The sequence below is a fragment of the Olea europaea genome, chromosome 2 (genome assembly GCF_002742605.1).
Source record: "Olea europaea var. sylvestris chromosome 2, O_europaea_v1, whole genome shotgun sequence".
Lineage (NCBI taxonomy): Eukaryota > Viridiplantae > Streptophyta > Magnoliopsida > Lamiales > Oleaceae > Olea > Olea europaea.
This window is the reverse complement of record NC_036238.1, coordinates 15,241,964-15,260,749: the sequence shown is the minus strand read 5'-3', so window position 1 is coordinate 15,260,749 and position 18,786 is coordinate 15,241,964. Positions and strand designations below refer to the sequence as shown.

The window sequence follows — 18,786 nt, the reverse complement described above, 5'->3', positions numbered from 1 at the left end:
GATGAACAAAATTTAATACTATAATTATTTACTCCACAGTATATCAAGAAGAAATATATTGTGTTTCAAATATGTACATCATAATTTGTATTGTAGAAGTATAGGTACAATCGATGCAAATACTATAGTGACAATAAATTTAATTTTATGGAGATTTTATAATTTGACATAACATTTTAGAACATCTCAGATTAATAATGATGTGAATAATTATTGAAAATATCTATTGAAAAATCGGTGTAACGAATTCTCACTGCGTGTTTCAGGGTATATAGGCCAAAAAAATCTCCACTATCCAAAATTGGGAATGCATTTCCTATATTTCAAGAAATTATTTAGGGTATATGGCTTTTTGAGACTCTCCGTAATTATCATTTAGTTATTATTTATATTCAATAGATACAACTACTAGTTGATAGCATTATGTTAATTATATGCAATCTAAAGTTTGCAAGATTACTTGCTCAGATTTAAGTATAGTTTTCCCATAATACAATAAATACAAAACAATTTCATAATACTAGTGAGTCTACATCAAAAACTTTCGATAATTGTTGAATGGTCCTGGGAATCATATTAGATGGTTTAGCAATCAGTTGTTGAATGCCACTAAACAATTGCAAAATAATTACTATTGAGAACAAAATGCTTCTCATTTATGTTTTGCAAATGCTATTATATATAAGTAACAATACTTATACGAATCATGACAACATCAAGTTCTTCATATTACAATTTATTGTGGTCAAAAGCCTAATATTCACCTAAAAAAATATAACTATGCAAAGTTTATTCCAATTGCTCTATTCACAATGCACAAAAATGGTCTTCAATAAATAATGAGAATATATTTTAGATTTGAAAACCTTTCATTATAAAATATCTCGATGCCTTTGAACATGATTTGTTGACAATCATCTTAATAAGAAAGTTTCCTTAGCATTAGGAGAAGAAATAAAAGAGCTAAAAAGAATATGTAAAATGCATCAAATATTATGTTATCTATACCCTCGCAGGTGACAACACGAACCAAAAGTTGAAATGATAACTCAATTTCAAGATGTATTTTCTAACCAGGAGATTATCCAAATCTCATCATATCAACTATAAATGTTTCACTTCTTATTGAAATCTTGGAAAGATCGTTGACCTCAAAGAAGTAAAAAAAAAAATTACTATTTAATGCTAGCTATAGAGTTTTTCATCGAAATTTTGTCGAATTTTGCCCCTCCAGAGTTTTTTTTTCATCATGTTTGGAGTTGTTGTTGTTATTATTATTATTATTATTATTATTATTATGAAGGAAAAAAAAGAAGTTGTCAACGAAATTTCGGTCAGAATGGCCACTTTAATTGGAGAATACATTTTCAAGAGTACCGATCCTAATTTTTGCCTTGATCCAACATGAAATTTTAGAATTAAAGATTGGATCTCTAAAATTTTTCTTCCTTTATCTTTTTTAACCCTTTGATTTTTTTTTAAAAACCATTTTCTTGTTGTGTTAATGCCCTTTTTATAGACGGTTGACACTCTCATTATTATGCTAGAATGATCAATTCTAGGTCAAATAATTTTTGGGTCAACTCGCAGTCATTTGGACGAAACCGTCCAAAGGATCTCAAATAACATATTAATTTAAAGGTTTGGGACTTGAGAATAAAAATGGAAGGTTTTGGATCCTACTTTTTTGAAACATTTGAAACCCGTGTGCAATTTTCCTGAACGGTATATATAAAAGAGGAAATTACCAAAACTGTCCATTTTTGCATAGTGAATTGCGAAAATGTCCAAAATTTGTCAAATGTCCATTTTGCAGTTATTTGGACAAGAATATCCCCATTAGCAATTTCTAATTCCATACTAAAATTCAGATTCTGGATAATCATTAAAAATTGTGTTGGCCAATAAAATGGGGACACATAATCTATACTATTTTTTTTTTTTTTGAAAAGTATATATGTCAATCCACATTAAATGTGTAGCCCAAACTCACAAGTAAACCTTTAACCCAGCCCATATACCCAATGCCCACTTGCCTAAAAATCTAAAAAATTGGATTAGAGTTATTAGGTCTCACTGTTAATGAGAAGAAGGACAGACCAGAGGGTTTGAAATTTGACGGTTGAGGGAATTTTTCGTTTTCCAGCCTCTCTCCTTGCCGTCCGCCTTTGCCGTTGCCTTCGCCGTCGAAGTTCTTGCCATCGATGTTTATTTGATGTATGTGAGTTTTATTTGATGTTGTGTAGTTGGTTTCCATTTTGTTTTGTTGCGTTGAGTTAGTTAAGGTTTACATTTTATTTTATAGGACTTTATATGGCAAATATGTTTGATTTCATATGACGTTACATAGCAAACCTGTTTATATTTTGTTTTGCTACGTTGGTTTACATTTTGTTTTCATAGGACATTACATGGAAGCTTTGTTTGATTTGGGAGTTGGAATGGTAGATGCCTCGTTCTCTATTAGGTTTTCTATGGAGAAGATAAAACCTCAAAATGCTGAAATTACAATGTAAATGGTTGTTTTTCATTCACAGAACACTACCAATTTCTATTAGGTTTGTCATAGTTAGTTCTTATTTTTTTTCTATGTCAGTTGGGTAGTTCTATTAGTTTGGAAGTATGCGAAAAATTCATCTTATAAGTTTATTATTGCCTAATTCGTGTTGTGAGTAGACCTCGTTGTTAGAATTCTTAAGATTAACATACGGTGAAGAGTAAAATTCAACTCTTTCCATTTTCAATAATTTATATTTTGTAAATTATTCTCATATGAATTACGCTAAGTAAAAAAGGTCAATGGAGGGATGTTAGAAACTTTGTGACGTTTTGGCTTTGAATTTTGATTATAGAAGTCTTTCTATTTTCAATAACTTCATATTTTGTAAATTATTTTCATATGAATTAACATACGTTTTTGAGATTTAATGACTTCCTCACACCAATACAACGTTCTGGAGGAAGAGTGCTTCTCGACTCAAGTCTAGCAGGTCAGCAACACCAAATATATATCTGTTGTCCTCAACAAATTCGATGCACAACAAAAGTATATATTCGACGAAAGTTGCATAGGACATGTTACGAAGTTGTTGGAATGCAAATTATCTGGGCAATTAATTCACAAAATGGTTAATAGATCGTTGGTTTGTTGAAAAAGATCCAAGGCTTGGTTCAAGGTGAACCAAATGTTTGCACGATTCGGACTATCGGAGTTTGCATCAATCACAGAGTTGAACTGTAGTGAAGTACCGAAAGGGAAGGATTTTGACAACATCCTAGGAAAAACCCGGCTATGAGACAAAATTGTTTTTCCATAGAGATCGGGTAACGTGTAGTGACCTCGAGAATGTTTTCCTGAAATGTGGTAACCGTAAGGATCGTTACAAACTTGGGTTAGCGCTCATTATTGACAGGGTATTCAATTGTAGAGACTGAAACATGGGGATACATCTTGAAACTCTCTCCATTATGGATGACTTGGATTTCTTCAATGCCTACCCATGGGGGACAATATGCTTCAGACTTCTTATCAAATCACTTCTTAGTGGATGGGGGAGAAAGACAGACTTAGCAAAGGTCTACGACTGTGATTGGATGTCTTACACATTGTATGGTTTTCCTCTTGCTGTTCAGGCACACACGCTCCGTATTCATTTCATTTTTTCCCATCGCATGTTGTTATAAGCCTCTGTATATAGTAACCACTTTTATGTTTTTCATGAAGTTTTGGGTGTATGAGGCAATTTCAGAGTTGGGAGCTCGATTCGGGACAAAGATGGGTGACGATATTCCAAGGATGTTGCGATGGACTATCACAAGACAACCTGAGTCCAGAACATATTCAGATTTCTTCGAGAAGACACATGTGAGCATTTTACATACAAAACTGCTCTTATAATTTTTGAATGGCTAATATTTTATTTTGTCATTTTTGTCCTGCCCTTGTGAGCGATTCTGCATGCTACTACTGCACAAGAATTGCAGCCATATGTTGCTGGTTTGGTTCTTTTACAAGACATAGCTGACCCTGTTCTAGACGGCCTTGTTGGTCGATTGACAGACATATAAGATTGTCCACCTGAAGGTGAAGCTATGCACAATGTGAATAACAATCAAAGACAAAAATTTCGGAGAGGCAACAAGGGTGGATTTCGTCTTCGAGATTTGCATCCCACTGAAGGTGGAGAAAAAGACCATGGCGACCTGGTCATCGACTTGCCATAATCTTCTACCTCATACCATCGTCCACCCCTGAGGCCTGTGTCTTTAGACGAATAAGATCTCTCTTGAATGATCAAAGGAAGGCATTTGAGGGCAGGTTGGGAGAGTTGAGGGAGGAAATGAATACAAGATTTTCTAGTTTGGAAAATGAAATGGGTGGTCATGTGCACAGTTTGAAGAGGCATGTTACTGATGAGGTAAATCTGGTCCAACGTATGTTTGATGAAACAGCTACTGGCATTGGGGGACACAATGTCGTCGACGAGTATGGAAGATTTCAGGACTATTGTGGTAGAGATGTGCCCCACCATGACAAACGAGAATTCATCCACTTCTTAACACAATCATACTTGGTATCAAAATAGTCAAAGAGAAGGTGAAAATGTGGTTTGGGTTAGGCTATATGAGAAAAAAAAAAAAAAATGTAAGGAACTTCCAAGCGCATAACACCTACTATATACTTGAAAGCACAAAGGTAGAAAAATGAATGTTTATAGACTTTATTCCAATGTAAAGAGGTGTTGTTAACGTAGGCTCATAAAAAGAAATGAATATATATGGCTATTGACTCCAAGTGGCTACTAGGGGAAATTAAACGTAGGAAAAATGGGTTGAAAGGCTAAAAATTTAATCCTAAATTGACCGTCATCATTTCCCAAGTATAATCCACCATTTTACCACGGACCATGTAATGTTATTCTCAAAAGAAGTATCCAATTCACAAGATCAATTGACACTTATTACATTTTTTATGTATTGTGGCTCTCAATCCTCACCAATTCTCACATGAAAATTTCAACAAAAAACTTCTCTAGCTGCATGTGTTAAACCACTATCTTTCCACAAGGCTTGTGTGCACAAAAAGGATTCAGCAAATGTCTCAACATCCAGAATTTCATCGACAACATTAATTCCTAGTGGCATATATTGTTATTTAAGAACATGTAACAAATTAGGGACTTAAAAAATTTAGACCAAAATTCCATGAAAAGTATGCAATTCACAATAATAATCAAGTTAAACTCTCCCCCTAACTAAACATTGCATTGTCGTCAATGTAAAATCATGTCTGCTAAATAAAGGTAAGGAAAGATCTCACCTGAATGCCGAAGTAAATCACATAAGCTGAAGTATAAGAAGCCTAAATGTCTTCAATGGAAAGGGTGATGCAAAAAATGAAATTAAACTGGAGATAGAATAAATCTAAAAAGAATGCAAAAATAAAAGTAAAAAGAAAGAGAATGGAACGAACTCACCTTGGGTTGCCTCCCAAGCAGCGCATTTGTTTATTGTCATTGGCTCAACCCAGTATTGCCTTTTTCAGTCCGCATCTAGCCAGGGCATTTGCAATATTCTTTGCATTCCACCAAACTCATTGGAGATAAACACCAGTGATATTCCATAATCCTGCAAATTATCAAAAGTAGCACAGATATTAGCATACTCTCTGTCATCATATCCTACTAGAATTTTAGTATTCAAAAGGGAAAAGCTCAAAGGGTCGAGGTCTATAATTGCAGGTGTTTCCTCCTAAATGAGTACATCATTCATGAATGTTTGATGATACTCATCATCCTCCTCGGGTTGCTTCATGATGTGAAAGATGTTGACTTCTAAGGTCATGTTCCCAAATGATAGTTTCGTTAGATCATTCCTATAATTAACAAGAGCATTAGTTGTGACAAGAAAAGGTCTACCAAGAATAATGAGAATCCTGGAGTTAACATTTACATCAACTTTCAAGTCTAATACCAATAAATCCACAAGATAGCAAAATTTGTCATTTTGTACCAATACATCCTCAACTACTCCCTAGGTTTAATAGTTGATCAATCAGCTAATTACAGGACCACAGAAGTAGGTTTGATCTCGCATAGACCTAACACTGAGTATATAGCATAAGGCATGAAATTGACAATAACCCCTAAATCGAGAAGAGCTTGTACAAACTCATGGTTCCCAATGGTACAAGACATAGTGGGACAACCAGTGTCCTTATACTTGGGTAGAATCTTTTGCTCAATTACCCCACTCACTTGTTTAGTCAAGAAAGTAGTTTTCTTGACATAATGTTTCCTCTTCACAGTGCATAAGTCCTTAAGGACTTTAGCATATGTAAGAAATTGAGAGATCACGTGCAAGAGAGGTAAATTGATTTTGACTTGCCTAAGGTGTTCTAAGATTTCATTATGTTGAGCTGTCGACTTCGAGGTGGATTTAAGGGCTTAAGGGAAAGTATCTTCTAAGGAATTCCTTGAGGATGTGGGTTGACGTGGGGGTATATTATAAGCTCTATTAGATTGAGCAGGTTGTTGGTTCTCAGACTTCCAGCTAAAGTTGGGATGATTTCACCACCCTGGGTTGTAAGTCTCGGAGAAAAAGGTGTTGGGCTTTTGATATATACCTAAAGCATTACAGTGTTCCTCATAAATTTTTATCATTTCAGCATATGTGGCACACTCCTGTGCTAAGTGATCACTCCCTCCACACACAAAACAAGGCTCTAAAGACTCAACACGGGAAACAAGTCAATTTGTTTTTGAATCCTTATAGGGCTTCAAGTTCTCTAGTGAGGGCTTCTACCTTTGCTCTGAGGTTGTCTTCCTTCCTAAGATGATAAATACCTGTGCTATTCAGGTTTCCAATAGGTCGTGACCTATTAGTACTCTCAGTGGCGCTAGGTCTAGTCCACGTATGAGCTTTTTCAGCTAAGTCATCTAGGTAATCTATGGCCTCATCTGGATCTTTTTGCAAAAATTCTCCATTACACATCATTTCAACAAATTGACGCTCCCTAGGCAATAATTCCTCATAGAAATAACTCATAATGTGTTAACTTTCATAACCATGGTGGGGGCAGAGGACTTGCAATTCTTTGTACCCTTTCCACCTTGATATAAAGTTTTACTCTCCTTTCGAGTAAAAGAAGATATTTTCTTTTTCAATGCAGTTGTTTTGTCATGGGGAAAGTACTTGCCAAAGTATGTTTCAGTCATTTTAGCCCAAGTCCCAATCAAGCATGGTTTTAATGAATATAGCCAGCTTTTTGCTCTTTCTTTAAGTGACAACGGAAAAAATTTAAGCCTGACCGTATCCATTGTACCACATTGATTGTGAAAAGTTGCAACTACCTCTTCAAATTCCCTAGTATGCACGTATGAATTTTCATTTTCAAGACCATTGAAAGGTTGGAAGAAGTTGGATTATTCTCGGTTTAAGGTCCACACATGGCATATTAGGTGGAAATATGATGCATGATGTGTAGATGTGCGTGTGGGGTAGACATAATCGTGCAAAGTCCTAGTTGGTGCCTCTTCGTGTTCACTATCGTCATGGCGTTATGTGATGTAATGTGTGTGCAGCAGATTTAGTATAAAAAAGAGGGTTAGGAGGAGATTCAAACAGTGGTGGAAGCGTTGCAATGAATCGTCCCTACTCATCTTGATCCTTGTTCATAAAGCACGAAAATAGGGTTTTGTGAGAAATAATAAACTACCAACTAAGAAAATAAACTAACAAAAAAATGTAAAGAGGAATGAAGTCACTCTTTTGCTCGAAAATCCTTCGATTATTTGTACCTTCTCTTCGACAACAGCGACAAAATTTGATTACCCCCAAAGAATAACGCGATGATTGTATATAGCTTTGGGGTGTTGATTCCACAGGTAGATAGAAAGTTTCACAAAGGATCAAACAAACTAGGGTTTTCGTGATTTTATGTGAGGATGATTTATCAATTGGAATAAAGGATTAATATCAATGTATGAAATAGTGAAGCGTCGAAATTGCCTCGATTAGATGGGTTCAATCAATGTCAATTTTTCATGAGAATACTCAATTAAAGGTTTTCATCCCAACATTTTAATTGTAAAATAAAACATTCAAGCCCTTATTTAATTTCTTTAGTAATGTCAAATCTAGGTTTCTTTCACAATATAATTTCACAATGATTCATTGAATTAGATCCCAAAGCAATTATATACATCAATCATATAATGGTCAAGAATCACACTAATAAATTGTTTGAAATTGAAAATCAATAAACATTCGATTATTCAATGAAGAAAACATGATTGAATTCATAAAAATCTACTGCGAATTAACCCATTCCAAAACATATCCACTAACATAGGAAACCCAGATTTAGGATTGTTCAACAATGAAAAACACCTTACACGCAATAAAAGACATTGAAATTCCCAAATCTAACTGAGTTCCTTCGTGACTTCACCGATTAATTTAGTTTTCCATGGAGTTCTTGTGCCCAAGATGAGAGAAAAGAGATAGGAGATGAGGGGGCATGTTCTGGTCGAATTAGGGTTTAAAATTGAGTGCCAAATTGTTTCCAAAATAGGTTGAACGGAATAAAGAAACTTGAAGATTCGGCCAAAAATTGTTCTGTGTGACCGCTTTCAGTATTTTGGCCATAACTTTCTCTCCTGATGTCCTATTAAGGCAATTCAAAGTGAGTTGAAAAGCTAACACAAAGGGCTACAATTTTTCTAGATCTATTTCCAAATTCAAACATTTACTAGGTCAAAAGTGGATTTCAACCTCTGATTGAAAATTTAGAAAATCCTTATGCAGTCGGAATTTGATTTGTGAAAATATTATGGTCATAATTAACTTCTTTTGACTTCTAATTGCACCCAATGGACTCCTATATTTTTTGAATCATCATTCCATATCCCGTCTTATCTTTAGATTATTTGCAACTTTGTCCCTGAACTTTTACTTTTTTTCACTTTAGTCCTTTTTCCCTCTTTTCTTCTAAATTTCACTATATTCATCCATTTACAACCTAAATCAAAATATAAGGATACTTAGTGCATTTAGGCATCAATATATCATGCAAATACAAGTATAAATGGATGAAAACATGACAAATTGTACTATTGTCACAGACCTTGATCGTTAAGGCTGAAGATGCCTAATGCAAACACTAAGACATCATTCATACGATCGGGTCACAAGATAGGTAAGAAAGATGTGTAGCGTGTGTAGACTATAATTTCAGTATTTTTATTCACGGTCCGGACTGGCTATCCGACATTTTGTCGATGCGAACTTGTACTTTATATATTAGTGGCATGTTCGGAAGGTTGCATGCTGAAAATAGTTTATAACTGTAATATTTCTCACTGTTGTCTTGCAACATGCACAAACCAAGCAAATACTATTTCATGTTGCAAGGAACGTCTTCTTGTTTTTTGCGTTTTCTATGTTATAGACTGCATTTCGTTGTACTGACTTCGGTTGTTATTTAATGTCTAACATATTTGCTTAACTCGTGTTGACTCAGCTACTGTTAAAACATTCACATTTGAAAATCTATACGATATCTTTTTACCAGTTCCATATTGGCATGAGAATACAATTCTGATCATTATATTTTAAATTAATACTAGTAAGATGCACGTGAAATGCTGTAATTAAGTCGAAAATATATAATGATAATTAGTTGAGTTTTGCCTTTGTTGTTACTTGATGAGTTTTAGAGTTGGGTATATCAATACATTTTTTTATCAATAAATGTAAAATTTTATAGATAAAAACTTCAGCAGAAGTTACTGGACAAGGTAAATAGAGGTTCATATAAACATTGATAAAGCTTGAACTAAAAAAGTATTATTTATATCACAAAAGGAAAATAATTAAAAAGAATTTTAAATAAAAAAAATTATTTACAATATGAAGGAAAAAAAATTTTAAAACAATTTTCAAAAAAAATATAATAAATTAAACAAAAGAAAGTTACGAAAATAAAATAAAAAACATATAAATAGTATTTAATTAAAAGAGATATAGGATTGGACTTTTTAACCTTGAAATGAAATTTCTTTCTCAAAGCATTTAGTCGAAGCCTTGTGTGCAGCTGTTTCTTGGTAAGGAATATCTGATTCTAGTGAATTTTCTCTTGATCGATCGATTGAATTGTATTTTCAATAGACGAATTTCCTTTACCTAAACCTACACCTGTGTTATGAATCATTTCTGGCTCTTGTAGTTTGCACACACTGACTTCGTCACATGCAGTTCATGCTTTCCAGCATTATACTCATCTGCAATTACACACAAAGTTGCTTGTGCGTGAAAAGAAATGTATCATTGCAAAACCTCATCGTTGGCTGCATCAATAGGGGGTACATTGATGTTTGAAACTTTGAAACTGCAGTCTGTTAACATTGAGCTTCTCAAATAATTTATGTCTGTTAACATTGAGCTTCTCAAATAATTTATGTACAAGCTCTTCATATTCAATATCACGTCGAACAACAATTGATGTTGTTCGGTTGCCTAACCACTTCCACTCGTCGTCAATGTTGATGAATGTATTGCCGTATGAGACAACGAATCTCATAACATCAACCATATCTGCATGTCCTAAAAAAAAAGTATCAGCTAATAACGAATACCTCAAACAAATATGCTAATTATCCGCAAGCAATATATAAAAATTATTCCCTAATTTCATCATAATACTTGTAATGTTACTCTCAACATTATCAAATGTCGAGAATGACATTAAAAGTAACATTCTCAACGTTTGTAATTGTCAAGAAAGGCATTTCAAGTACCATTCTCGACGTCTGTAAAATGTCGAGAGTGACATGATAGATTCCACTTCACCATAGTTATTTATCATCTTCTTCATCTTCAACCATGCTATCATTAATGACATTTTAACTACAAGAGCACCTTTAATTAATATGTAACTAAGTAATGTAAAAAGGTTATGACAAATATCTTCTTTTCGTTTGGACAATCTATCACATTAAAATCAAATATGTAACAACAACGGATTTCAAAGGAAAATACCTTTTGCCCAGAAACGAGGAGGGCCTAGTCAACTTCAAATTTTGATGACATTAAATTTATCGACATGAAAAAATTATTTCTTTTTTTGAAGTAGAAATCATAGATTTTTTTCTGGTTGTTAATGCTTGCTATTTCTCGTTCTTCAATTTTCCTAAAATAATTTGTTAATATCTAAAGAAAAATATAGGCAAGTGGACAAGCACAGGTAATAGCAAGAATTATTGTGGCTTTTCATAGAAGCCATTGCTCTTCTCAATATCAGTGTCAACTTGCAAAAGAAAGTTGATAATTATTTATTCTTTCATTAAGGGTAAAATAGAAAATTTGATATCAAATTTGGCCATTTTTGCGAAGATTATCAAAAGTGGACATTTTTGAATTGACATATGTGAAATTAGATATTTTTACAAATGCCCTTATATAAAACATAAATTCTCGTGATAGTAATATATAATATTATATCAAATTTCTTAACAAATACTTTTAAGTAATCCAATTCTATAACATAATATACAGTTAGCATATATAAGGTTGATCTTCATGTGATAACTATCCAATGGCTTAAGAAAATAATAAAAGCACAAGTTTTTGATGACAGGACGAGATATTGTTGAGCAGTGCTATATAAACAGGGCTACCCACAAGCACTTTGCCTATAGGGGGGACATGTGTCCCCCTTGGAAAAACAGGGGCCCTGTTTGAGAAGATTTATTCGATATTGCTACTCTGATAATTGAACGAGCAGGTGTCAAAAAATTATGATGGTCATGACTCATGACATACATATTTTCGCTTTATGGGGAATTAATAAGATATTTCTTTTTAAATATTTGTACACACTGCATCAAGAATTAAGATTAAATACTAATTACAATAAGAAATGACAAAATTAATTTTTCAAAATGTAACAACTAAAAGATTAAGCACTTGTTTGAGTCCCATTTTTTCAAAATTCATTTTCAATCATACATTCATCTATAAAGTGCCCCAATAATTTTTTACTGGCAAGTAACTATAGTAAGACTTTTAGAGTATTTTAATGTTTGTAGTAGCCAAATAGGTCTGATTGTAATTTTTCCAAGTCTTACTCTTTTGTGTAATTCACATAAGAAATACATGTGACAATTGGAGAGAAAAGAGGAGAAATAGAGGTACATGTATGGTCGTATTGCTTGTAAAAATAACAAAGAGGAAGGTATGTGAATGAGGATATTTTTTTTTTGATGTAGCTAATTAGTTACTGCAGCAGATTGGGGTATATCGAATATGTGGTGTGTCGGGATGAAAGTGGCACATTGTGTGCATTTCAAAGTGCGTGTCGCCATCATGCATCTTTTCTTGCCTCTGTAACTAGGAATAAATCTTGCTCTGTCTGCCCTTATCACGTGAGTTGTTAATTGTTAAAGCTTATTTACAGGATTATGCATGTATTAAGCTCACATTTCATATGGAATTCAATTTTGTTAGATGAATTTTATTATCTCAGTGTGATCAGTTACTCGTCATACTTTTTGTTGAATAAAATTCGAGAATGTCCAACAGTAATTTATATAAACAGATAGTAAATAAATAGTTGGGTAGAATTTCAACTTACAAAATTAGCGCAGTAAAATTAGAACGAATAATATTTATGTGCATAAATAGATTTTATATGTTATCGAGCCACATAATCAAGTCATGTAACTTACTTAACAAAATATAAAATGCACAAAAATTATCGTCTTAAGATTGTTGGACAAAATAGACATGCATAAATTATATTCAAATAACATAACTTTTATGTGCACAAAATCGGACAGAATCTTGACTTACCAAAATTGATTACATAATGTAGAAAAGAAAAATGCATGAATATGAATTTGGTCGAGGCAACAGTTCGACTATTTCTCCTTAAGATGATAATGCCTCGCATGGGTGTTAACGATTTTTTGGCATTCTTCTCCCAAGATACAACGACCACGTCTCGCAATAGAAGCACTCCAAATTACGTAAACCAACGAACCTATTTATGTTTTGAACCCTCTTTATGAAACTTGACCCCCAAATAAATCCATAATTTTGAAGTGAAAGTGCATTAATATGATAATACAATTATGAAGTGAATATGCATTAATATGATAATGCAGTTATAAAGTGAATGAATAAATAAACACATGGGGTCTATATATAGCTGTTGAAAAGGTTTGTCTCAAAAGACACAACCTATGAAAGAGACACAACTATTGAAATTAGTCTCTATATTTGAAGAGGTACATCTCTTGAAAAATAATAATGCTAAAAGTCACAACACAATTTTTCAACGAAATAATTTCTAGAATATTCCATCAAATTTTAAGTAATTTTCTAATAATTCATGTATTTAAGTGATTTAAATTTGGTTTAATTTTTCCCTCACCAAATAACAAATTCCACTTAAATAATTAAGAATTGGTCAAAACCAATTTCATATATAAAATTCCAACACTTTTTAAAGTCTTCATCTCTCTTTCATATCTTATAGCATCTTTTGTATCTCATAACATATACGAATTACAGATAGCAACTTAAAGATTACCGTGTTGGCAGAACTTAATGAACTTGATGCCAGTGACTGAAACAGGATTCATCACATAGAAAAATAAGAACTCCAGCATATCCATTATTCAGGTTCCTTAATTCACTGCATTAAGATGGACCAAACAACACCTGCAATTCACACAGAATTACCCAATATCAATCTTCAGAATTTTCAAACAAGATTTAAACTTGTTAAGAGGGAGTACCTTAGTTCCCATGTCAGCTGGATTGAATTCAATAGGTATTTTTTCAAGTATTACAGAATTATCATGAATAGTCACCAATGAAATGTATCCTAACATCTATATGTTTTGTCCTTTCATGAAAAATAGAATTTTTGCACAGATGAATGATACTTTGACTAACTGAGTATACAACTATTGGATGGGAAAGAACATTTAATTCACATAACAAACCTTTAAGCCATAATGCTTCTTTTATGGCTTCAGTGGCAGCCACATATTCTACTTCAGTGGTAGATAATGCAACAATAGACTGTAATTGTCACACAGGTGCCACACAAAGTAAACACATAGGCTGTAGTAGATTTTCTATTGTCCCTGTCCCCCGCATAATCAGAGTCAACATACCCCTTTAACACAATATCTTCTTTACAAGGATTAAAACATAAACCCATTTTAGATGACCCCTTTAAATATCTAAGTAACCATTTTAAGGTAGTCCAATGTTCAGGGCCAGGATTTGCCATAAATCTACTTAAGTTACTGATAGCGTGATCAACATCAGGTCTATGCACACCATAGTATACATCATCAACCCCACAACATTAGCATAAGGGACCTTTTGCATATGTTTCACATCAGATTCATCAACAGGGGACTGATCTTTACTAAATTTAAAATGACTTGCAAGTGGTAAAGTGACAGACTTAGATACATGCATAACAAATTTAGATAACACTTTTCCACATAGGCAGATTGTGAAAGAAAAAGAGCCTGTTGGGACCTATTTCTCTTAATATCCATACCTAAAATTCTTTTAGCATGACCCAAGTCTTTCGTTTCAAATTCAGAGCATAAAGATCTTTTAATGTCATTAATATTACTCATATGTTGGCCTATTAGCAGCATATCATTCACACACAGAAGCAAGTAAACAATCACACAGATTCATTTTTATTCTTTTTAAAGTACAAACAATGATCAAATGAGCTTCTAAAAAAACCAACTGATGACACAAAGTTATCAAAGCGTTTACACTATTGTCTTGGTGATTGTTTAAGCCTATACAAAGATCTTTTTAACAAGCACACAAATTCAGATTTCTTAGGATCAATAAAACCTGGTGGCTGACACATATAAATGGTTTCATCCAAGTCTCCATGCAAAAAAACATTTTTACATCCATTTGTTCAAGTTCTAAGTCAAAATGAGCTATTAAAGCAGGTATGACTCTAATGGTTGTATACTTAACCACAGGTGAGAAGATCTCAATATAATCAATCCCAAGTTTTTGTGTAAAACCCTTAGCAACTAATTTGGCTTTAAACCTAATAGGCTGTTTCAAATTATTTTCCACTTTTATGTTATAAATCCACTAACAGTCAACAATGGATTTATCTTTAGGCTTCGGGACCAAAGTCCAAGTCTCATTTTTCAACAAAGAGTTTATTTCTTCTTCTATAGCTAATTGCCACTCCTTTGACAGCTTACAACTCACAGCCTCTTCATATGATTCAGGTTCCTTAAAAGCTAGATCTTGAAAAGACAATAAAGCAAGAGATAGGTAGTCTCTCATCTTAAGAGGTTCTTTTATTTCTCTTCTAACTCTATCCCTAGCTAATTGATAGTCTTCTAAGGGATTTTCTTCTTCACCTACTCTTGAACAGACACATTTTCTTCTATTTCAACTTCTGGGACAGCCTCATTATCAATCTAAATTTCATCAGTATGTTCAGCAGGTGTTCTAAGCTCGACCTGTAGCCTAGTCTCCTCATTTTTATCTCTCAAAGGTTCAGTTTCTTGATGTTTCTCAGACACGCAAGGCATATCACACTCATTAAAGGTCATATTCCTATTTGTGATCATTTAAACTGCTTTACGCTCCTATACCACAACCTGTAGCCTTTCACTTCCTTAGGATACCCCATAAAAACATATTTTATGGATCTAGGTTCAAGCTTACCAACACTTTGATGGAAAAGACTGCACAACTAGAGGTTCTAAGGTGGACATAATTTGGGATCATATGATTCAGGTTCCTTAAAAGCTAGATCTTGAAAAGACAATAAAGCAAGAGATAGGTAGTCTCTCATCCTAAGAGGTTCTTTTATTTCTCTTCTAACTCTATCCCTAGCTAATTGATAGTCTTCTAAGGGATTTTCTCCTTCACCTACTTCTTGAACAGACACATTTTCTTCTATTTCAACTTCTTGGGCAGCCTCATTATCAATCTAAATTTCATCAGTATGTTCAGCAGGTGTTCTAAGCTCCACCTGTAGCCTAGTCTCCTCATTTTTATCTCTCAAAGGTTCAGTTTCTTGATGTTTCTCAGACACGCAAGGCATATCACACTCATTAAAGGGCATATTCCTATTTGTGATCATTTAAACCGCTTTACGCTCCTATCCCACAACCTGTAGCCTTTCACTTCCTTAGGATACCCCATAAAAACATATTTTATGGATCTAGGTTCAAGCATACCAACACTTTGATGGAAAAAGGCTGCACAACTAGAGATTCTAAGGTGGACATAATCTGGGATCATATGATTCAGGTTCCTTAAAAGCTAGATCTTGAAAAGACAATAAAGCAAGAGATAGGTAGTCTCTCATCCTAAGAGGTTCTTTTATTTCTCTTCTAACTCTATCCCTAGCTAATTGATAGTCTTCTAAGGGATTTTCTTCTTCACCTACTTCTTGAACAGACACATTTTCTTCTATTTCAACTTCTGGGCAGCCTCATTATCAATCTAAATTTCATCAGTATGTTCAGCAGGTATTCTAAGCTCCACGTGTAGCCTAGTCTCCTCATTTTTATCTCTCAAAGGTTCAGTTTCTTGATGTTTCTCAGACACGCAAGGCATATCACACTCATTAAAGGTCATATTCTTATTTGTGATCATTTAAACCGCTTTACGCTCCTATCCCACAACCTGTAGCCTTTCACTTCCTTAGGATACCTCATAAAAACATATTTTATGGATCTAGGTTCAAGCTTACCAACACTTTGATGGAAAAAGGCTGCACAACTAGAGGTTCTAAGGTGGACATAATCTGGGATCATATGATTCAGGTTCCTTAAAAGCTAGATCTTGAAAGGACAATAAAGCAAGAGATAGGTAGTCTCTCATCCTAAGAGGTTCTTTTATTTCTCTTCTAACTCTACCCTTAGCTAATTGATAGTCTTCTAAGGGATTTTCTTCTTCACCTACTTCTTGAACAGACACATTTTCTTCTATTTCAACTTCTAGGACAGCCTCATTATCTATCTAAATTTCATCAGTATGTTCAGCAGGTGTTCTAAGCTCCACCTGTAGCCTAGTCTCCTCATTTTTATCTCTCAAAGGTTCAGTTTCTTGATGTTTCTCAGACACGCAAGGCATATCACACTCATTAAAGGTCATATTCCTATTTGTGATCATTCTAAACCGCTTTACGCTCCTATCCCACAACCTGTAGCCTTTCACTTCCTTAGGATACCCCATAAAAACATATTTTATGGATCTAGGTTCAAGCTTACCAACACTTTGATGGAAAAAGGCTGCACAACTAGAGGTTCTAAAGTGGACATAATCTGAGATTTTTCCAGACCACACTTCCTCAGGGGTTTTTCCATCTAAGGCACTAGTAAGGGTTCTATTTATGATATATACTGCTATCATAACAGTTTCACCCCCACAACACTTTAGGACATCAAAACTGATAATCATGCATCTAACTTTGTCTAGAATGGTCCTAATCATCCTCTCAATAATTCCATTCTGCTGAGGGGTAAGGGAACAATTTTATGCCTAAGGACACTAGCCTTGCATAATTGATCAAAATCAGTATTACAGAATTCTAGTCCGTTATCAGTTCTTAAAATCTTCATTTTCTTCCCAGTCTGATTTTCAATTAGGATTTTCCAAGTTTTAAATTTTTCAAAAGTATCTGACTTTTGCTTTAACCGAGAAATCCAAACCTTTCTTGAAAAATCATCAAACAAAGACAAAAAATATTTGTTTTCACCTTGAGTGATGGTAGATGAAGGTCTCCACAAATCAACATGTACATACCCCAAAATTGAATTAGTCTCACTCTTTCCAGTATTAAAGTGAAGTCTATGTTGTTTACCTAAAATACAATGCTCACAAAATGGGATTTTTGAAATATTATCTTTTCCAAAAACACCTTTTTTATTCAAAATGTGCAGGTATCTTTCACTTACATGAGCTAACCTGTTGTGCCATTTTAAGGTGGCATCAACCTCGGTAGTTGAGGAATCAGCAATGTGACTTAAAATAAGTTCAGCTCTAGTGACATATATCCCATTTCTTTTGGCACCCTTGAATATTACAAGTGGGCCTTTAATTACTTTTAATAATTCATCACCAAATTTAGCTTGCAAGCCAATGTCATCTAGATTATTGAAATTAAATTTATATTTAAATCAGGGACACATCTTACTCTTTCTAGGGTAAAGATATATCCATTCTCAAATTTCAATGTCACATTGCCAATTCCTAAAACATTACAGGCAACACTATTACCCATTACTACCTCACCCCCATTTATTTTTTTAGAATTTTCTAACCTAGCTCTTTTGGCAGTCATATGGAAAGTGCAACCAGAGTCAAGAATCTACTCTTGACTCTGGTCATTATTTTCAGAAAAATTAATAGTATTAAGGTTAGTAATGGGTTCTGTAACAACATAGACATCCACAGTCCTATCTCCTAGGGGCTCAACTACATTACCCTCATCCACCTTCTTATCTCTCTATTCATTCTTTTTCTTGTAGCAATCTTTAATAAAATGACTAGTTTTTCCACATCCTTAACACTTTCTATTCCCAGTCCTAGACTTTGACCTAAGTCTTCCTTTCCCTCTCTTCTTGTTATTGTTATTTCCTTGATGATTCTGATTTTTATGACTACTATCTTGACTAGTAAGTGATCTATCTCTAGCAAACTAACTCTCAGATTCCTTTCCTTGCCTTTCAAATTTAAGTTTTAATTCTTTACTTCTTA

General features: G+C 33.8%; 1 protein-coding gene across 1 annotated transcript; it reads right to left on the bottom strand.

Moving 5' to 3' along the window:
- Positions 1-5,541: 5,541 nt before the first annotated feature.
- Positions 5,542-7,047, bottom strand: LOC111372976. The gene is made up of 4 exons (XM_022995419.1): positions 6,805-7,047; positions 6,067-6,299; positions 5,764-5,935; positions 5,542-5,628 (listed from the first exon to the last, which is right to left on the bottom strand). Exons 1-4 carry the CDS (start codon positions 7,045-7,047, stop codon positions 5,542-5,544), a joined length of 735 nt encoding a protein of 244 aa, XP_022851187.1.
- Positions 7,048-18,786: the final 11,739 nt, after the last annotated feature.